The 22,121-nt window shown below is 51.9% G+C and overlaps 2 protein-coding genes and 1 non-coding gene across 3 annotated transcripts in view; 1 reads left to right on the forward strand and 2 right to left on the reverse strand.

Annotated features, from left to right (window-relative positions):
- Positions 1 to 775: 775 nt before the first annotated feature.
- Positions 776 to 903, reverse strand: LOC127673469 (small nucleolar RNA SNORA17). The gene has a single exon (XR_007975196.1). It is a non-coding gene; the product is annotated as a small nucleolar RNA SNORA17 (small nucleolar RNA).
- A 331-nt stretch (positions 904 to 1,234) lies between these two features.
- Spring1 (SREBF pathway regulator in golgi 1) lies at positions 1,235 to 20,895 on the reverse strand. The gene is made up of 5 exons (XM_052168041.1): positions 20,687 to 20,895; positions 11,318 to 11,474; positions 8,299 to 8,450; positions 7,940 to 8,053; positions 1,235 to 6,347 (listed from the first exon to the last, which is right to left on the reverse strand). The coding sequence occupies exons 1-5, from the start codon at positions 20,795 to 20,797 to the stop codon at positions 6,264 to 6,266; spliced, it is 618 nt and encodes a 205-aa protein (XP_052024001.1). The 5' UTR covers positions 20,798 to 20,895; the 3' UTR covers positions 1,235 to 6,263.
- Positions 20,896 to 21,116: 221 nt separating this feature from the next.
- Positions 21,117 to 22,121, forward strand: part of Rnft2 (ring finger protein, transmembrane 2) — a 52,837-nt gene continuing 51,832 nt past the window's right edge. Inside the window, exon 1 of the mRNA XM_052168500.1 lies at positions 21,117 to 21,171. The gene's annotated coding sequence lies outside the window, so the exon portion shown is untranslated. The remainder of the gene's footprint in view (positions 21,172 to 22,121) is intronic.

The following is a 22,121-nucleotide window of genomic DNA, read 5'->3' on the forward strand; positions in this document are numbered from 1 at the left end:
GGACATGCCCCTCATCCATGCCACCACAAGGAAGACAGTGGCAGGGTCAGCATTCCTACGCTAATACCCTTGGGCCAGCTCACCCACAACTCCTGCAGCATGTGGGCCCGCTCTTCCAGGTACTGCAGCTGGCTAAGGGTAGGGTCAGCTCTCCTACTGCCATATCCCCCTTCCAGAGCCAGCTCTCCCAGGATGATCAGGTGACGGGTGGGGACAGTTCTGCACAGTCCTCAGACATCAGCATGTCCCCGGGTAGCAAACTAGTCCAGCAACATCTGCCTGGCCATTGGTGGTAGCAGACCCCTGCTACTGCAGGGCCATGGACCCAGATGTGGTTCCTGGTGGCAGCACAGGCCAGGACCCCGCCATGGTCCCAGGTGACATCACCAGCTGCTCACATCAGGCGGTTCCTCACGACCCTTAAGTCTCCAGTTCTGCCTCTCTTCGTTGTGCCCACATCCTTCTGTCTCTGTGTTTCGTTTCTCCACTACTTGCTCCTCTTAGAGGTGTCCAGGGTCTCTGGAATGTCTGGGGTCATCTCAGGAGTGGTCTTAGGAGTGCTATACCTCGCTCGTCTATCATGGCCCCAAAGCCTGAGTGGGACCAGACTGGTGGCCATCTCAGGCTCGTTCCCTGGTTGGGCCTCATGGCACCCGTCTGAGGGTTATCTCAGGACCGCTCCTCACCTGCCCAAGTGACCCCACGTGAGGGTGTCTGTCTCGGCCTCACTCCTGTGGCACTGGACTGGAGATCATCTCAGTTTCTTTTATCCGGGAATGTTAGACTACCAATCTGTCAGATGTTCACACTGTCAGAACACTGAGTGTAGACACAGCCTCTCTCCTCTCAGCCGCCTACCGAGGCACACGTGACACAGCAGCTGCACCTGCAGCTGGGGGCAGGGCGTTTTATTCTTTTATACCTGCACTAGTGATTTCTGCAGAATCAACAATATGCCCAAGAGACATGGAGTATCCTCGACTTGTCAGCATTTCGGGGACAATGCAGCCAGTCCCCAGAGATGCTGCATGCAGCTCGGCTCTGGCCTTGGAAAATGACTGAAAGCTATCTGTGAAAAACACAGCCGTGAACGGAGAGGCGTTATAAAGGGCTGTAAGCTCTCCTGGGCATCACTTCCCCAGGCAGGACCATCTGAACGTATGCTCTGGGAGGAGGTGGCTCTAACTGGATAAAGTCAACCTGCCAGGAAAATAAAATAGCATGTAAAATAGCATGTAGCGGGATTCCATTTTTATTTATGAACAAATATAAAGGATACATTTAGACATAAAGTGAGGCAGAACTTCCCATTGCAGCTGTGGGTATCCCTTGAGACCAAGAACTGAAGGTTTCAATTCAGTTTTGAAGGCTTGCTTTTAGGGTTTCTACCTTGTAAGAGACACCGTATGCTGAGAGATACCTGGAGAGGTCCTGCTTGGGAAATCTGCCATGCTCTGGGCATCTCTGCTTAAGGCTGCTGAGTACCTCAGGTGCAGCGTGAAGGGAATCTACACTCACAGCTCTGTGTGTCCGAGAACTTACACTGCAGCGGCGGTCTCCAGAGATGCAGGGCAGCAAGCATGGAAGCAAACGGTACCCAAGAAAATCAGAGAAGATGAAGAGAGCATCTGTCCGGCTTTGCTCTATCTCCCGGATGCCTCGGAGAGGAGTTGCTCCGAAGACAACGGGGTCCTGGATGGCATCTCCTGATGGTCAAAGCCAGGATGTGGGACCAATAAATGTGTTAGCAATCATTCTCACTGATAAGGACCAGACAAAGCCAGAGAGAGACGTTAACCAAGTTCACAGATGCCTGGCCTCCCATGAGGTGGGTCAGAATGCCAGTCAGATCCCAGACCACTGATCCACACAGTACACAGCTGCACATGCACCATGCACACACACACACACATATGCACACACACACACATGGCCAATGCATGGGACATGCCTACAGCAACACACAGATCGTCACATTTATCATCCCAACCACCAACACCTGAGAAAATATTTTATTGAACTTTTAAAAAAACATGCTGTGTTTTGAACAGGTCTCAGTATGAAACCCAAGCTGTCCTTGGGCTTGGATTCTCCTGCCCAGCATTCCAAGTGCCATCCCACCTGGTTCTACAGATATGATGTCTACTAATACAACTATCAGTTTGTGTGTACTAACTCACATCGAGCTGAACCACACCCCACAGGTTGATTTCCTATTTGATTCCGTCTCTTCATCCTATTGGTTACTACAGAACATTTTGAAATGACGCCTGAAATAAAGACGTCTCTCTCTTGCTGCCCTTTCTTTTGCCTTTGAGTTGGGGGCAAGGGGTGGGTCTCTCTGTATCCCAGGCTAGCCTCAAATTCCCTATCTACCTTTAGCCCCCTGGAATTTAAACCTCAGTCCAGCTGCTTCTCCGTTACCTTTCCCTCCTGTGCAGCTCAAGTAATTGGTTCACAACCCTATCTTTCTAATAGAGTTAGGGCAGTGGTTTGTAACACAGGGGCAGTCCCTCCCTGACCCCTGACCCTCAGCGGACATTTGGCAGTGTCTGGAAATCCCATCTTCACAGCTGGGAGATACCACTTGTCCCTAATGGGTTGGGAGTTCTCGATGCTGCTCCCTCCCTGGTCCACAGCGTCTAGGACAGTCACACTACGGATCCTGGCAGTGCTGAAGTAACTGAGCCCAGCTCTAGGTCACGGCTGTGCCTGAGGCTGAACTGAGAACTCCCAGTACTGAGCGCCGACTTCATTATTTCCCCACCCTGGAGAGACACCATGCTAAAGTGCTGATTAAATTACGCTGTGATTCCCCACAGGACACGCTCACATAACAGCACATTCCTGCCTCAAGGCGCCGTGCAGTTAACCTGTGCCGCCTGTTTAGTGAGCTCACCATCCACCCAGCAGAAACGGGTCTGCAGAATGAGCAGGAAGTCTGGGACCTATTGGTGGCGGGCTCAATGAGAGAAGATGGTGTCACGGACAGCCCCAGCTCTAGACCATGGCCATGCCTAAGATAGGAATGCGTGTGTGTGTGTGTGTGTGTGTGTGTGTGTGCCCATACACACAAGCACTACACGTCTTAGTCCTGTCCTAACTAACCAAGTGAGTGGATGTCTGTCAGGCAGGCCTGCGGATAATAAACCCACAGGAGTGTTTCCAAGGAGGAAGCACGTCTTTGGTTGGTTGGTTGGTTGGTTTTCACCTGGAAAGTGAGAGGAAGGAGAAGGTAGCTGGTTCTCATCTCTGGCGACATGATTTTTAGTTTTAGGTGATTATTTTATCCTCAGTGTCAGGTCCAAAAGGCAATCCAAACCAACCAACCTCAGGACAAGCAGCTAACTATGGTGCTTGTTCGCCTGCCTATGGGGTGCCGGCTGTCCCCAGCGTCCCTTCCTCCAGCTTCCCATCCCTTTAGAACTGTGCCATTTTGGCCACGCCCTCTTGATCCCCCTCACTCCTTTGTCTTGCCCTCTCTCAGGGTCATGCTTTCTCCCCACCCTCTGGACTCTTCCGGGTGCCTCAGGCCATCTCCCTCATCCTCGTATCTACAGCACCTTCCCCTCAACCAGACCTTGGATCGGTCATGTCCTCTCTATACAGCCAGAGTCCCCAATTCCCTAATTAAAAAACAAAGACCCTCTCAGCGTAAGTTCCTAATTACCACAGCCAATGCTCTTCCATCCTGCTAGCCCTCGGCTGTGCATCCTTGCCTTATAGCTTCCCAGGGGCTGCCGACATTGGCCTCTCGGGAGGTTGGGTCTCACTCAGGATACCTCAGGGCACGTAAACATGCAACCCCATTTTCTAAATGAAAAGCCACACTGAGAAGCAGTGGTCCCAGGCTCCAGCCACATTCCTGTCCCGGCTGTGAGAAGCAGCCAGCTCGTGATTTACCTGCAAAGCCCAAAACTGGGAAGAACAGGACTCAATCCCAGCGTTCCCCATGCTGCTCCTGGAAAGGCCCGTAGTCAGCCTTCGGGGTGTGTGAAGGGCTCCATCTGTGCCCTAAAGGACCTCCTCTACTTCTACAAGAACGCAGGGGCTTATCCCTGGCTGTGGCCTGGCAGGGCTGGGGGAGGGGGCTACATTCTTTTCCTGCACCCACTTCAGGACGCTCCTGCTATTGTTTCTTCTCTCCAAGGTTACACGTGTGGTATCCCAGCATTCCCAGCAAGAAGTCCCGTGTACTCACATTCAGAAGGGAGAGCCGCGCTTGAGACCTTCCTGTCTGCAGCCCCTCACACTTAATAGCATTAAACATCCCTTCTAGGCTGTGGGTGTTCTCACCTCCTCTCTTCCCCAGAGTCCCCCATAGATTATCAGGTGATTCCCTCGAGTCTTGTACACAAATCTACAGCCTCTGATTTTAGAAATCCCATCTGAATTCTAGCCACAGCCAATCTGAAAGTGACTTCGTGTGGATGTAGATGACAACTCTGCCCCCTCCTGTCTATGGGTCATCCACTCTTAGGGGAGACTGCGTGGAAGCGATTCTGCACTAGAGGCCATGGGTGGGATTCGAGATGAGCTCCTGTGTGTGTTTGATCACTGTCTTGGCTGCGGCTCGGGAGGGCCTGTCTCTTGCTTGTCCTCATCTATGGCGTGAAGCACAAGCAGACTGGATTCTTGATCACACTGACGCAGACTATAAACTCACGGACATAATAATCATGCCAAGTCGGGGGAGCTGTCCACAGGAATGACTGCACGGACTAAACCTGGGTCAACACTCTGAAAATGAACTTGAGGGGGAGGCCGACCAGTGCCACCAGCGACCAAGGGTGGACTCCTCCCAGGGGAGGAGAATCAGGAGCTCAAGGCTGGCGTCAGACACACAGCACAGTGGGAATGAGCCAGAACATTCCGGTATGTGTCAGAATGTGCAGGATCACCCAGTTCTTTCATGAAGTTTGAGCCAACATACTGAGTCCAGAGCAAACAGAAAAGAATCACTGGGATCTAACACTAAAAATCGATTCCCTGGTCAGGGCTGTGGCTCAGTAACAGCGAGTTTGCCAATCACACACCCAGTCCTGGGTTCGATCCCAGCATGGCAAGACAAAACAAGGGAGCAACTGCCTATCAGTCTGACCTTCGGTAGAGCTAAGAAAATAGAATTCTGACGTCAACAGCAAGAGGAAGTGGGAGGGAGCTGAAGGAAATTCCATCCTGTAAGACAATGCTCCACAAGGCCACAAATAGAAAATCTTGAGCACATGGCCGGTCCCAGGTCAACCTTAACCAAAACCACAAAATGCCATGGCCCACCGTACAGATGAGTGAAAGGTCTGGGGAGAAGTGTGTGTTAATGGCTGGCCTGAAGACAGGACAGGAGAGGGCAAGAGGAGATATCTTGATCTTAGGTTTAAGATCTCCATCTCAGTCACTGGTAACAACTGTCCTGCAAGCACTGGACACGGGCCTGCCTTTGGGACACTCCCTAGACCGTGGCTACCACATTCACCTCCCACTGACGGTGGATGTGGAACTCACTACAGGCTGGAGTAAGAGGTTTTTCTCTATAAACGCCACCCGGAGCAGAAAGCAGGCAAAAATGAACGCCTGCCACACATGCACACATTCGCCAGTCCCCACTGGCTTCCGTGACAGACAAGGGAAAGGCTCCCCTGCCCTGAGGCTGAGGGTTTCAGGGAGACACGGTGACCAGGGATTCAGGCGTCCCGTCTACCATTTCTGTATATGAGCACTCGGAGGCGGCTCTCCCGAGGCGCAGTGGGGACCAGCACCTCCCTGAGGCTTTAGGCACTGCTGAACGTTGGGATATGGATACAAGGCCTGCTGGTCAGATGTTAAAACAGAACCAGAACTGAGTCTGTACACCCACGCTCCCAGAGACAAACTTTCTTCCTCCGGTGCAGGAGCACGCACGCACTTGTGACACTCAGGAACCCAGAGCAACGGTCACCTCCTCCGATGGATTCATCTGGACAGGCAAAGGTGTCCTGCACAGAAAAACCACCCCTTGCACCACTTGAAAAGTCAATAAATAGCTACAATGTAGGATCAAAACAGAAGCAAGGGCCCCGGCCTCTGACCAGCAGTTCCAGGGCCCTGAGAGGTACCAGGACTTCACCCAGCCTGCTCTGTAGAAGGACTCCGCCCATCTGCTCCAGCTGTTGGTGAGGGAGCCAGAGACACCCGAAGTTGTAAGACATGGTTAAGGATCCTTATGTGGATTTCTCCTTCATTACACCAGCGGACCAGACTGGTTCCAGGTGTGTCTCCGCCGGGCCTCATGCAGGGAAGAGTTCCGGCGGGCTCTCTCCGTAGCAGTACTTGGCTATGGGGTCGCGGTATGTGTTCTCATGTTGCACGCTCTGTTGGCGAAGGAAGACAGGAGTGTGTCAGAGAGGGTCAGTTGCAGCGACAGCCACAGTCCCTGCCCGACCTCCAGCACACCTAGAAGGTTTCGAGGGCCTTTCTAGCATGACGTAGGATTGTTGGCACTGAACGCCATGAGATGGATAGGACATCACTGTGCCATTTCTTCTGCCCTCCAGGGAGCTTCTGAACAACCTCGCTGCAGGCTGGGCAGTCTGAGACTACTCAATCCATCCAAAAAGGGCAGGTGAGATGGCCAGGGGCTAACACAGTGCTTGCTCTCAGCCTGAGGACCTCAGCTCCATCCCCAGAACCCACAGAAGAGAATAAGAAGCAAGCTGTACGAGCTGACCTCTGACCTCAGAGTGCATGGGATAATGTGCCCCACTCCCTATAGTAAAAATGAAAAGAACAAACAAAATAAACCTGAAACAGATGGTGATACGGCTGAACAGTGGAATCCATCTCTGACCCTGTGGTGGGACAGACCCACTCCCTGGCAGAGTCCTGACACATCAAATGGCGGTCACGCACTAAGGGCCTATGCACAAGCCAAGCATCCTCCCCAAGAGCGCCCTGGCTGGCCACAGCAAATGAAGTTGAGCCCAGACAATGGCCCACCCCCACCCCCATTGGTAGATTCCCCTCCCCCCAGCAATTTCTTCTCATACAAACAATTTGAGGTTTTGGCTGGTCTAGAGCTCATTAATTAGCCTTTACCAAAGCTGTGCACCATATTAATTCCACTTAAGAGACTCGCAGCCCAGGCTCCAGGCACTCGAACCAAGTGGCCATTGAGAACCGTCTCTATTTGCACAAGAGGCAGTGACTTCCGGCTCAGTCAGTGGTGGGAACCAAGTCAGGAAGAGCAAAGTATTCCACTTCCTTTCCCGCCCACCCACCTGAGAAGCCCCTTCATGGAGACCAGTGGGGTTTCCCATTCTCTGCACTCCCCCCATCCTGACCCAGGATGTTCTCAAGTAAACCAGAGATGGGAAAGCGTGTCCTAGAGGAGTGTGCTTGTGTAAGAGACGTGTGCTTGTCTGGGAAAGAGCAGTGACAAGGGCCAAGCCAGAAAGACTGGGTAGGCAAGATGGCCTAGCACGGACAGGTGCTTGCTGCCAAGGCTTGGTCCTCAGGTGTGATCCACATGGTGTAGGGAGAGAACGGACTCTCACAAGTCACCCTCTGGCTTGCATCTGGGTCGATCTGAGGCCGGGATAAATGTAAAAGGGAGGATAAACAGAGACGGGGGCAGTGACAGGGACAGAAGCCCTCCAGAGCACTGCCTGCTCTGAGACAGAACACTCAGTAGCAGGCAGTGTGCACTCACCCCAGAAGTCTCGGATATATCCATGTGCCTGGACCTCCTATATACCCCTTGGATCCTAACACGAACCACAACTCTGCCCCAGGACTAGTGACTGCCTCCTCTCAATGGCTGGTACTGCATCTAAACTCTCACATCTCCTAACAGAGCGGAATGTGCCACTGAAGCCCCTTTCCACCCACCCGGGCTCTACCCGCATCGGCCGGCTAGAGTTGTCCAGCCCTGGCTCCCTCCCGCGTCCCCAACACCACTTCTGACCTGGGAGGAAGTCCTGCACTTGGCCAGGCACAGCTCGAAGTGGTCCTCAACCGCCATGAAGAGGTTCTGGAAGGCCACAGCTGCCCGGTTGAGGAAGCGCTCCAGGAGAAGTTGCTATGGAAACAAGGCATTCAGTACTGCTGGCCAAGCCAGCCCACCGGGAGGGCAAGAAGGCACCCAGTCTCTCATCCACCAGAGACCTGGTTAGCAGTAGCATCATCCTGTCTGCAAAGGAAGCGTGAGGTGGGGAGACCAGCTCCCCTCTCAGGAGAGGCCTCTGCACCTACACAACTGCAGCAGGTACCAAGCTCTTCCCTAAAATGCACAGAAAACAAGGGATGGAGCCCGTCCGTTCGTACCTTGCTGGGCTGCAGGCAGCAGGAGACGCAGTACTCGTAAGCTTCACAGCAGCCATTGGCCAGGCACCCGTCGCAGCAGTACTGCTTTGAGCTGGGGACGCTGACGTCACAGCAGCCATTAGCCAGCAGGTCCTTCCTCTCGCAGACATAGCCTGAAACCAGACCCGAGGCTCAGCAGGGAACTAGCCACCTGCCCACCCTCTGAGGACGAAGAACTGCACAGGGAGAAGGCGGACGAGAGCCAGGGCATCCTGGGTACTGGGACCAGACATGGAAGGAACATGTCCAGGGCTGGCATCGCCTGGGCAGAGGATGATGGGAAGTCAGACTCCTCCGTCATCACTAGATCCGTGTCATTGGCAGGTGGCCCCTTTCCGGCCTGATTAAGTGTGAGCTCATGGCCAGGCCAAGTTATGCTCGTGCAGCTGGGGTGAAAGGTCACCTGGGCCTCTTTTAAAAAGTCCAAGATGGGAAATGAGGCACCCATTCACAAAATACGAGGATTAAAAAAGCAAGCACGCGGCTTTTGATGGCTTGCTGCTGTTGTGGAAATTAGAAGGGACTGTTAAAATAGGCCACAGTCAATCTTCATGACCCTGCTTCTGGTGTGTGCACACAATCACGGGGAGACACAATTGTCCCCTAGAATTAGGGATGTTCTCAAATCCTCAAAAGAGAAAAGCCTATTTCCCTCCACGATGGAGAATCCCCACCACACAGATATGCACACCCATCCTGCCTCATGTCAGCCAGGTTTCCTCACTGGAACTCCGTAACTGCTCGGAGCTTCTCTAGGCAGACAGTTGCCTGCATCACGAGGAAGAAGGACAGAAGAATCATTAAGTCTACGAAGGCCACCACCCAACGTCTAACATGCCCCCAGTGGCCACTGAGGTCCTCAGGTATGCGTGTGTGCATGTGAGAGCCTCAGGTATATGGGGTGGGGGTGGGGCTCAGGTGTCTATGGACCGTCAGGTGTATTTGTGTATACCCTCAGGTATGTGCAGGGCCCTCTGATGTGTGTGTGTGTGTGTGTGTACGCTAAGGTGTGTTCAGGGGCCTTCTGGTGCGTATGGGGGGCCCCTCGGGTGTGCACAGGGGCGCGCAGGTGTGCAGCAGCTGTTCCCAACCAGCCCGTCTGAGCGCCCCAGCTCTGTCCTCAGAGAATGAGGCTGGTAGAAGATAACTTGTTTTTTAGAACTGCTCTGGAAAACAAGGTCTGTGTGGGAGCTGGCAGAACAGTGACAATCAGGGACACTAGAGGGCCCTCAGTACTTGGGAGACCAGGAGAAAAGCATTCCCAGTGCAGGGAGCTGGTGGCTTCTGTTGTTTCTGATGCTGCATCAGGGGGAGGGGGAGGGGAGCATTCTGATGTCCTGGTAAACACTTCCCTCCCAGAAGCCCTGACTCATGCTGTTGACAAGGCTTCTAAATGGAATTCCCAGAGAGTCAGTGCGTTCCTCAGGACTCTACCCCAAGTGACAGCGGCACAGCAGCTCCATCTGTGTCCGATGTCACCTGCCGACACCTCCGTCCTCTCCTTTGAGAAGCTGGAAGCTAACATCTCAGGCTCTCGGCCCTGACCTCTGACCCTCGCCTCTCCGCGACCAGGTCTACTTTCTGGGGAGAGCAAGCTCCCCCAGGCCTCTCTCATGTATCATGCAAAAATTACCTTCTACTTTCAGAGGTCATTCTTACTTTTACTTGTATGTGTGTGTGCACGTGTGAGTGCAGAGTCCTGCAGAGGCCAGAGTGGGAGGGCCGTGGATCCCTGGGAACTGAAGTTATAGGCAGTTAGTGAGCTGCCTTCCCTGATGCTGGGACTCAAAGCCAGGTCCTCTTGAAAGAGCAGTCAGAGCTCTTGGCCACACACCTATTTCTCCAACCCTTTTTCAGCACACACACACACGCACACACACACACACACCATACACAGGAATGGTTCATCATGATGTTTCAATACACACATATACCAGGCAGTGGTGGCCTGCGCCTTTAATCCCAGCGCCCAGGAGAGATGGGCATATCTCTATGAGTTCAAGGCTAGCCTGGCCTCCGGAGCGAGATCCAGGATAGCCAGGGTGACACAGAGACAGCTGTGGTGCTCATCAGCTCCAAGGATGTTATCCTCACCAAGTCCTGGGAGACCAGGGCAGGCAAATGTGTTGGTCTTGCCTGGGAAATTAACTTCCAGCTTTTGAAAAGTTTGTGACTCTAATTGGCTATCTCGTTTAACAGCGCTGTTACCCTGGCGACACAGTGGCATCTCGGTGCTCAACAGCGTCAACAGTTGCAGGTCTTTATTAAACCACTTCCCCCTATTTGTAAAGGCAAAGTAAAACCTGCTGCCCCTGTGGGATTTTTATTGATTAAGAAACTGAGTATTGGCTTTCATATATATATGAAGGAGTGTGTCTTTGTCTGACCTAAATTAACCATTTGTAGCTATGATAAAAGAAAATGACAAACTGCCACCTAACACTAAAACATCCTGTTGTCCTCTGACTGCTACATACATGACACGGTATACACAAACACAGACACACACACAGACACAAACGCACAGACACGTATATACACAGAAACACAGACATGTATATACACAGAAACACAGACACACACACACAGAGACACATATGCATACATCAACAGAGACAGATACACATACACACACACACCACAGACACATATACACTCAGATACACACAGACACACACACACACAGACACACACACAGCCCAATTAGAAAGACAAGATGAGGACCCCCACGCCTGTGCCTGGCAGGCAGCGGCCTGGCACTGAAGCCAAGGCTGGCGCTGGAGGCAGAGGGAACGCTAGGGTCTGGGTGCCCAGCCAAGCTCCCCAGATGCTGCAGGGAGCCTGGGATGGAGAGGAGAACATGGAAGACAGACACGGGATCCCTGGAGACTAGCAAGAGGGGCCAAAGCATTGGAAGGGAAGGCTTTTTGTCCCTGCGCCTTGAGCGGAGGGGCGGAGGGAGGCAGGGAGGCAGGCGTACCCAGCTCGTCGGTGATGAGGTGTTTCCCTTGCACGGAGTTCCGGCACTGGTTGCTGGGCCGGCTGCTGTTGCCGAGGTTAAACTGCACCTTCCACGGGATGGGCTGTTCCCGGTCTTGGACCTGGAGGAGGTTCCGGTCCCTCACGGCCCGCTCTTCCTGCAATGAGACCACAGGGGAAGAGGAGGGTGCAAGGTGCTTTTCCTGCAATACCTCTATCTCCCTACCCTCTCCCCAACCCTCAGGCACAGGCGTGGCCCATGCCATCAGGAAACCGTGCCAAGTTAAAGCTATCATCCCAGTTACTGCATTGATGAGCTGGGCCCCAGAAGCAGACAAAGGATTCTATGGCATTGGGGGGGGGGGGGGAGGAACAACATTTTTCTCTCTGCCAGCAACTTAAGTTTTTAGAGCCCACTGGGAGGGATAGCTCTGTTTCAATGGTAGGAAAAACATAAACAAACAAACAAACAAACAAAAAACAGCAAAAACCCTAGGAAACCCAACACCCCAGAAATGTCTGACTAAACACTAGCAGGGACACACTGTTATCAGAGCTAAGTCCTCATGACACCTCCCTCGTCCCCATCTTCTTACTCTTCCTCCAGTTCTGACTCTTGTGTGCTCTGGAAATGTTTACATGACCCTGGGTATTCAGGTATATCAAACACGTATATACGGGGCTGGAGAGAGGACTCGTCAGTTGGAAGCACTGGCTGCCCTTCCCGAGAGCCCAAGTTTGGTTCTCAGAAGTGGCACTATGTGGTTGGTGTACAGCCATCTGTAACCTGGGCTCCAGGTTCTTCTAGACTCTCTGGGCACCTGCACTCATGTGCACACACCCACACACAGACACATGGCACACGCACAATTTATGATGCAAAAAAGTAATTTAAAAATCATCTTTACTCATCCTCGGAAGAATCTTATGTTTCATTTTATGTGAAAATATGCTCACTGTTAACAGTAGAAGGAGTTAACCGGCCTGGAGAAACTATACCATCCTTGCAGGTTTCCTACTAAGCTGTTATCACCCCCAACGAGAAGGCTTACTTAAAAAACAATGCTTATCAACATGAAATTCAGAAATCCCAACAACTTAAATAAAAGCTCATTTGTTTTTTGCATTGTTCCCCTCTGACCTCTGACTCAGTGTATATGGTGTCACCATCAGTTGCTCTGGACACTGATTGGAGAGTCAAGCATTTCCAAGGGCCCACATTATCTAGATAATCACATTGTCATGGACCCATCATGTCAGTGTGCCACCATTAAGTGAACACAGCCTCCACAGGCCAGCAACTGCCCCTAGGTTCTGCTCGCAGGATGACCCTGCAGTGCAGTGAGGGGCCCTGAGACAGTCCTGTCAATCAGTCACTGATGGACATGCCAGACAGAGCCTAACTTCCCGGAGGTTTGATGAACCCTCTGAGGTATCACCAGCACTCAAACAGGAGGCCTCTCTCCTACCACAAGCCCATCAGGACTGGCTCCCCCTTCTTCAGTTTGCTCAATGTAAAACAGTCTCAAGATGGCTTTCGTGTGGCCTGCCTTTCCTTTTTTGGTTCTTATAAAGGATATAGCTGGCCGGCACAGGACAGGACAGGTAACAACTCAGTAGCTGTTACCTCAGTTACAGAAAGAGAGGGGCTGAGGGCAAGATCCGTGGGAGACATCGGGACTCCCTTAGGTGCGGCCTGTCGCTCAGGAGCAGAAGCTGAGAGCAATGCATCCCAGAAGGATCTCCACCACGGGACCCCGCTCCTCGTGCTGAGGAGGGCAGTTCTCTAGCACCTGAACTTGTCAAACATGAATATTCGAAACCTCTGCCAAGGCTAAATCATATAGCTGTGGTGCACTTTTGGAGGCCGTGTAGAAGGCACAGGAGATCACCTTCCACCCAGTGGATAATTCCCTCTGGGCTGTCTCATCTTCAAGCAGTTCATCAAGTATGTAATTTTCTTCATTCAAGATCCATTCAAAGCTGGGCATGACATTACACGTCTTTAATCCAGTATTTAAGAGGCAGAGGCAAGTGAATCTCTGAGGGTTCAAAGCCAGCCTGGCTTACCTACACAGAGATGATTCAGGACAGTCAGGGCTACAATCACACACACACACACACACACACACACACACACACACAGAGTAAAAAAAAAACAAACCATACAAAGGGGATTTTCACAAAGTGCCACGGACACGTTAAACAAATGTTCCAATGGGCTGCTGACAAAGGCTCGCATGTGAATCAGAGCCACCCAACCCTCGAGATGTCAGGTGTCCACAGGTCCTACAGAGGAAAGATGGAACCAGATGTAGGCAGAAGCACAATATTCTCCGTAAGCAGCTGCGGAGCCTGCGCGGCTAATGGACGTGGCCTCTCCTCAGATTTTCAAAAGGTTAATTAGGAAGTGTGCTGTGTGGAGTTTTAAGGGTAATCTAAACAGTCAAGTGAGAGACACGTCTGACGGAAACGGGGCAGCACGAGAATCCTAGACATATCTGGCCTTAATCTGCCCAGGAATCTCAACAGAGGACATACGGACAGAAGGTGCCTCACACAGCTAAAGTTAGAGGACTGTAGTCCGACAATGGGGGATTTACAGCTGCAAAGTATCATAAAGAACTTTTAAAAATGAGATTTGGGGTGTGTGTGTAGGGGGGGGCACAGAAGAAGGTATTAAATCCCATGGAACTAGAGTTAGCAGGTGCTGTTGGCTGTGAACAGAACCCAGGTCCTCTGCAAAAGCACTCCAGCATGCTTAGCCACAGAGCCACCCCTCCAGCCCCCAGAGAGTTTGTAAAGATGGGGAAACACTTGTACATTAAGTGGGGGAACTGCACATCTCAAGCAAGAGAGGCAAAACCATTCAGATGAGACAAGACAAAGAAACAACCACCACATGTCCCAGTGACCCTTCTGCGGGTGACCCCTGTGCCAATGCCATGCCTTGCAAATGTTGCAGAGCCCAAGTCTTTGTTGAAACCAGTTTAAAGGGGGGAGGGAGTGACACAGGGGGCAGCTCTCTGCATTCATCACACCTTATACAATACCTATGTGGTGGTTTGAAGAAGAATACTTGAACAAAGTAAGCCTTTGTTCAAGTATTTGAATACATGCACTTGGTCCACAGTTGGTGGAACTGTTTGGGAAGGATTCGGAGGCGTGGCCTTGTTGGAGGAGGAGTATCACTGGGGGTGGGGCTCTGAGGTTTCAAAAGTCCAAGCTAGCTCTCCCTGCCTAGTGGTTTGGATCAAGATGTAAGCTCTCTGCTACTGCTCCAGCATTCTGCCTGCCTGCCTGCCTGCCGCCACGCTCTCTGCCATGACGGCCATAGACTCTAACTCTCTGAAACACTAAGCCCCAACTAACCAAACTCTAATCACAGAAATAGAAAAGCAACACAGACAGCCTCAGGTCTCAGACAATCTGCCTAGGTAACTTCTCTCCAGTAGAACTCACTGATCTACCCTCCCTCCCTCCCTCCCACTCCCACAGCAGACAGTAGGCACCCAGGGAGTAGACTTCAGTGCCTGCTCCACCTCCAGGCCTGCACACAGTGCTGTGCCCTGGTCACCTGGCGCCACTCGCCGTCCCCAACACTCTCCCCTGATGGCATCCTCTCTGCGCTCCCATCTCTAACAATTTAAATTATCCCCTAAAGCATTAATTAGGATAAAAACCAAAGAAAAGAGGCATGCCAGGAACCAAGGCGACAGGGTCAACGGGGTTAGCAGCTGTCTCGGCAGAGGCGGCTGCACAAGCTTGAGAGGCCTCAGGGACGCAGAGCCACGGAACCCGGGGAACTTGCGCACCACAGCCTCCTCTCTATCTGGGATGAACATCTCTTTTCTTGGACCACACAAGTGCATTCTTCTTACCTCCTCCACTTCAGAGATTTGAGGGGAAGGCCAGGCCAGGTGAGACCAGCCAGACACCCAGCTGCAGGGTGACAGGTGTCAGTCAGCCAAGCAGGAAACCAAGTCAGGACAGGACTGACTCACAATGGCAGAGCACAGGAGGGCCTGTGTGAGAATGGTCCAAGCCAATGAGGATACACAGTGAGAACTCGCGTCTATGGATGGATTCCCAGAACTCCGTGGGCTGCTGAGATGGCTTAGTGGATTGCCACCAGGCCTGACAATCTAAGTTCAATCCTGGGGGACCCACATGATGGGAAGGAAGGACTCCCCTTAACTGTGCCCTGACTTTATGCACTCTCTCTTCACCACACTATACACAAACGCATTCACACAAAGTAAATAAAAATGCAATACATTTTCAAACAGGAAGTCCACTGGAGATTGTTTAGGGTCGAGAGGGAAGGCAAGTCAATTGTGACTGTGGTAAAAGTTACCTACCTCACTGTGACCTTACTAAAGCCATTGGGATACACACTCAGGAGAGCTGCTGCTTTGGAAGGTGAACTGCATGTCAATGTGCACACAGGGACTCTGAGCCCAGCCTACCCACTCCCAACCACTCAGTAATATCCTGCTCTGTGAAGAGATCTACAAAGATCACTTCTTCTGTCACATTATAGACCACATTTGTTCACATCGCAGCTAATCGAAGTTAACAAGCTCAGGGGAGGATACAGTCTCCAAAAATCTGATTCTCCCTCAAACTGCATTTTATCTCTGGCAGTGGAGAATGTCGGCTGTCTCTAAGGGCGTAGGTTCTTTCCCATGTCTCATAAACAAACCATTTACCAACTCATTCTTCTAGGTGAGAAGGGGGGAGGGGCAGGGCTGGCTAGTTTAGCTGGTAACTCAACTGTCAGCCATCGGTCAATATGCAGAAGGCAGCATAGGCTGCCTAGCTCCCACCTCAGCACAGGGCAGACAAGAGCTTTAAATCAGCCATTTTCCCTGCCTCCTCTTCAGTGAGCCAGCTGCTATATCTGCCCGGGCAACAGGAAAGAACATACTCTAGGGCAAATGTTACGGCCCATGCCCTAGTGTGCTGAGAGCACTTTCCACAATGACCAGTTACTGCTGGGGCAAGGGTCACCACAGCTAAAGACAACCACCAGGGTTTAAGTGTCCAGAGCCCCCCCTCCCCATACATGTCTTTATCAAGCTCCCACGCAGGCAGGGATCTGTGAGTCACTATGTAGACTCACAGTGATCTGCATGCTTTGCCCTCCCAAGTGCTGGCACCTAGGTGAGCGCTTCCACTCCTGGCACGATCCCAACTTTAAAAACACTTCACATGAGATGCTGGTTTATAGTCTGCCACCTTGTCACAAAGAACATCAGTTTGAAAATCCCCTGGCTGGTCTGTATCACATTCACAATCCACACCTCCTCAAAGAAGCCTAATTCCTGACCACACCCAAGTCCCAAGAAAAGGACACTCCACAGAGAAGTAGTTCGGCCACAGGACCTGAAGATGAGACATGTAAGCAATGCCCAGCCTGCGGCTCCACTTCACAAACACGAGGGCAAGCAACACAGGAAGAAAACAGCCTGAAACCAGAGAATGACGTGACAAAGCAATCCTAACAGTCTACAAGAGTGCCCCGAGAGCCACACAGGGGAGTGCTCCAAGAGCCAACAAGAGAGTGTTCCAAGAGTCTCATAGAAGAGTACTCTAAGAACCAACAGGAGAGTGCTCCAAGAGCCAATAGGAGAGTGCTCCAAGAGCCTCACAGGGGAGTGCGCCAAGAGTCTCATAGAAGAGTGCTCTAAGAACCAACAGGAGAGTGCTCCAAGAGCCAATAGGAGAGTGCTCCAAGAGCCTCACAGGGGAGTGCTCCAAGAGCCAACAGGAGAGTGCTCCAAGAGTCTCACAGGAGAGTGCTCCAAGAGTCAACAGGAGAGTGCTCCAAGAGCCAACAGGAGAGTGCTCCAAGAGCCTCACAGGGGAGTGCTCCAAGAGCCAACAGGAGAGTGCTCCAAGAGCCTCACAGGAGAATGTTCTAAGAGCCAATGGCAAAGCCAACAGGGGAGTGCTCCAAGAGTCAACAGGAGAGTGCTCCAAGAGCCTCATAGGGGAGTGCTCCAAGAGTCAACAGGAGAGTGCTCCAACAGCCTCATAGGGGAGTGCTCCAAGAGTCAACAGGAGAGTGCTCTAAGAGCCAACAGGAGAGTGTACTCCAAGGACCAGAGTTGAAACACAGGTGGAGGCTGTTCTCTGCACCCTAGGCAGGGCGAGAGCACAGGGCTGGCTAAGGTACCCTTCACTCTTTCAGAGGTATCACTTCTAACCTGACAGCGCATCCCATCAACCCTTCTAAGACCTCTATTTCACAGGTGAAAGCCAGGTGGACAGCACGTGACAGTCCCAGGGCCAACAGAGCTGTGTGTAACCACCCAGTTGTGAACTGACTGTCCATCCCTATCCCAGAATCAATGTTAAATCCTTCACACCCAAGATAACATTAGGGGAGCAGTGACATCACAGACTGCGAAGTGGGGCGTCTCTTACATAACCAGAATTCTGTGACATCATGGGGTAGAGTCCCCAGGAATGGAGAGGTACCCTTGAGAGGGGCTGAAGGGACCGGGTTGCGTTCTCTACTGTGTGAGAATAAAGCAGGCCAGGGGGCACCACCACATGCAAACTCGGTTGGCATCCTGGTCTGGGTCCTCCCAGCTGCCAGGGTGCACGTGTGGTGTCCAGGTCACCAGAGTCCATGGTGGTGTTTCAGTAGTCCATAATAAGACATGTTCTTCTCTCCCTCATGGTACTGGATCTCACACAGGTTCTCCACATGTCCAGAGAGTTTAGTCATCTACTGGCCAAAGGCCCTGTCATGACAATAGGACAGCACAGGACGGCAAAGATAATCAATGCTTCCAGCTTCAGAGGAAACAGATCAATCAATCAAACAAACAAACAAACTAGAGGTTTCATAATGACTCTTGTAAAGTCTTAAAGCTTAAGCAAAAAAGCAAAAATAAATACATAAAAATAAATAAAAGCAAGGCAGGCAGGAGTGGTGCATGCCCTTAATCTCAGCACTCAGGCAGATCTCTGGGTTCAAGACCATCCTGGGCTACAGAGTGAGTTTCAGAATAGCTGGGACTACACAGAGAAACCCTGTATGGGGTGGGGGAAGGGGGGCAGCGGAAAGATACTTAAACCAACCGACCCTCACCACAGACAGACAGACAGACACACACACACAAAGTAATTAAGATGGGGCTGTAGGAAAGTACCAGGTAGATAGCATCTGAATCAAGATTATAAAAAAAAAAGAAGAAGAAAAAAAACTGGCTTAGAAGAAAAGTCAAGTCACCTCAACCAAGACTCCCTTGAATGAACATCTGGTCCCCAGGAAATATCTAGGGGGCGGGGATGGAGATGAAGGTTGCAGTGTCCAAACAAGACACACAGGTCTCTGTTCTCAAAAACATTACGTTGAGCAAGAGGGTGAGGTGACACACACACAAGCCAACACACAAACAAGCAATGCCGGGTTGGTAATTACCACAAAGGCAAGTGGCCAGACAGCGGGCGGGAGACAGCACCTCAGTGGGGCACCCAGCATGGCCCGACTCACTACGGCCAGTTAGACCCAAACTGACCAAAAGTAGCTCATTCACAGACAACTCCGATAAACTCTCTTCTGCTTGAGCACAGAATTACACATTTGGGAAGGCCTGTGATGGAAAATCTTGTCTAGACTATACACCCTAGAACAGACTGTGAGACAAATCAGAAGCAGACTGGCCGGGCTATGGCACCGAGACAGGCAACAGATGAGAGGGTCTGGCCCCTGAAGGGGCAGCAGAAATAATTCCAGGCAAATGAATAAGTGTCTTAGTTAGAGTTTTACTGCTGTGAACAGACACCATGACCAAGGCAACTCTTATAAGAACAACATTTAATTGGAGCTGGCTTACAAGTTCAGAGGTTCAGTCCATTATCATTAAGGCAGGAACAAGGCAGTGTCCAGGCAGGCATGGTGCAGGAGAAGCTGAGAGTTCTACATCTTAAGCCCACGCCCACAGTGACACATCTACTCCAATAAGGTCACACCTCCCAATAAGTAAGTATGGGACATTGCAGAGCCAGAGTTTTGGGACCTGGAGTGACAGGAAGAAACAAACAGCCTAACTGGGTAAACAGTGAGGATGTTCATCACTTAGTAAGATGCTGAGGACTCGGAGAGGTACAGAGCTGGCAGAGGAAAGGCGAGGCTTCTGCTCCACGTGGGTGCAAGGGAGACAATTAGCAGAATATGGAAATTCAGCCAAACAGGATTACAAGGTCAAATCTGGACAAGAGAGAAAGACCCTCCATTAAAAACAAAGGAGCAAGGGTGCAAAAGAGCAACCATTCAAAAGACAGACTGTGACAGAGAAAACCAGAGCGGGACGCCTAAGAACAGTAAAACAGGATCAAAGGACGCACTAGAGCAGGGAAAGGCAGAGGGGCAGGTGACCTACAGAACGGAACTCAGTCAAGTGTGGTTTCTAGGCAAATGCTGGGAACTGTTGCCTACTAAAGTGGGATGCCTGGTCTCTAGGAATTCTCAGCCAAGACAAAAATGAAAAGAGAGGTTGAGAAATTAAAAGAAAAGAAGAAAAGAAAGAAAGAAAAAAAAAGAAAAATCCACCCAAGCAAGTTGTGCCCCAAAAGGGAGCCCGTTGGGTCACCCAGGTGGAAAAGCACAGAGAGCCCATGGCCACTTCCTGGCCTAGCCATCTCTACCTCCTACCCACCTGCCCATGAAGAGGTCTGGGACTGTTCGGAGCAGGGAACGTGCCAGGGGAGGATGCACAGGTCTGAGGACCCCACTCTGCCTGGCCTACCAGTCAGATCCGGCACAGTGGACGGGAGGTACAAAGACCTGCAGTGGGACGCCTCCCTTTGCGGCCTTAGGATGCACAGGAGGTTACAGTCGGAGGAGGATCACACAATCAGAGGAAAGACGACTAAAGGGTTGAGGACTAGCGAGCTGGAGGGAGGACCAAAGAATCGGAGGAGGGAGTAGTGGATGATCCAGGGACTGAAAGGAAGAGGCTCAGAGGGAGGAGTGAATGGCTGCATACTAGGAGGACTACAAGGTGGAGGACTGCAGAGAGGAGCATCAGAGGACAGAGGATCAAGGGAGGGAGGAAGTGTGGACTTAAGGTCAAGGAGGAGGGGTTGGAAAAGGACGGAGGGTGAGAAGTAAGAGGGTTGGAAGGAAGAGAACAGAGCATGGGAGGGAGGGAGGCCGAGGGAAGAGGAGTAGAAGATGGAGGGAGCCAGGGAGGTGGCTGAAGGAAGACAGAGGAGGACGACGCAGAGAAGGGCTGGAGGATAGAAAGGAAGACTGGAGGAAAGAAGATGGGGAGGACATAGGGTTTGAGGGAGGAGGGCTGGAGGAGGAAGAAGGATCAGAAGGACGGAGGTCCTGAGCGCAGCCACTTACCTGCTTGAAGGTGCTGCTGAGGAAGTAAACCAGCGAGAGTCCGAAAACCAGGGCGAGCACCCAGCGCTTGCGCAGGAGCCGGCGCCACAGCAGCGCCGCAAGGTTCAGCATCCCGGCAGGGCGCAGGCGCAGAGACGACCCCACGGCATGACCCCTAGTTCGCTCTCAGCAGGGCTTTACCTTCCTGCAGCAAACGCGCCGGCCACGTGATCCGCCGCGCGCCCCGCCCCTCGCAGTGACGCCACCGCCAGGCCCCTCCATGCCTCCTCGCCATTGGTTATGCCGGAGCCACGGTCTTCCATTGGCTCAATACGAAGTCAGGGGCGGGCCATCTCGGACCAGAGGCAGGCCTCGCCGTGCCTGGGTCCTAGCGCCGACCTCATTCCCTGAGGCTGAGCCGGCCGGAAGTCACGTGCATCCCGGGCCACGCCAGTGATTGGCTGGGCTGGATTAGCAGAGGCCGTGATTGCTGAAGTCTCTGGCAGGTAAACGAAGGCGATGCTCGCCCATTGCTACCCTGTGGCCTCGCGAGCCAGGCCGCAGGGGCGCTTCCCTGTCTGCTCTGGGGACGCTGCTCGCGCCCAAGCATCCTGTAGGGAAGGTGTGGCCTCCCAGGGAGGGCCAGGGTATGTGGGACCAAGACGGTTCATTCATTCATTCCCTAGCATCCTGTGGGCTCCAGGATTCGATACGAGAATAGTTATACCGCCTGCTTGCCGCAGAATCATGGGCATTTAATTTTTGACATTTTGTCAAGCTTGTAGTTGGGAACTTGGAGATACCGTGTTTTATTTTCCCCGAGGATAAGGAGTAGTGGGGCCACCCGGAGTATCAAACCAGACTGCAAATTCTCGAGACATGTTTCGTGATGACATTTCCTTTCTTTATGAAAACGGCAGGGTTGAGGGTGTAGCTCGGGGATAGAGGGCTTGCCTGAATATGAAGATGATACCAAGGAGTCTTTTCCCAGATAATTTAACATTGCAGAAAAAGACAGGTGCCTTAGCTGGGCCCGAGAAAGCTGTGCAGAATTAAGAGACCCTTCCTCACCCAGTCGTGTTGGCTTGGACTAAGAGATGGACCTCTCTCTGTAGAGAAAAGATGCCGGGAAACTGAGCCTGTTCGTGGAAGCATGTTCTTAATTTCTTTAAGGATTTTATTTTTATTTATTTTTTTAATTATCTGTGAGAGTGGGTTTGCGAATGGGAGTGCCGGTGTCCTCCGAGGCCACCAGAGGGAGTCAGATCACTAAGAGCTGGAGATACAGATAGTTGTGAGCTGCCCTTGTGGGTGCTGGGAACCGGACTTAAGTCTTCTGTTGGAGCAGTAACCATCCCGAGCCTCTCTCCAAGCCCTGTCCCTTGGAGAGACTTTTATTGGTCTTTTATTAGTGTGGGAGGTAGGACAAGGTGCAGGGATCTGTCATGGGGGAAAA

Source organism: Apodemus sylvaticus, chromosome 22, assembly GCF_947179515.1.
Source record: "Apodemus sylvaticus chromosome 22, mApoSyl1.1, whole genome shotgun sequence".
Taxonomy (NCBI): Eukaryota; Metazoa; Chordata; class Mammalia; order Rodentia; family Muridae; genus Apodemus; species Apodemus sylvaticus.

Bases quoted from the DNA above. Each gene is read 5' to 3' on its own strand.
- Spring1 (XM_052168041.1), bottom strand. From the start codon at position 20,797: ATGCTGAACCTTGCGGCGCTGCTGTGGCGCCGGCTCCTGCGCAAGCGC. The intron at 11,475-20,686 runs GTAAGTGGCTGC...GTCTCATTGCAG, and splicing joins TCAGCAGCACCTTCAAGCAG to GAAGAGCGGGCCGTGAGGGA. The intron at 6,348-7,939 runs GTCAGAAGTGGT...CTTCGCCAACAG, and splicing joins AGTGCAGGACTTCCTCCCAG to AGCGTGCAACATGAGAACAC.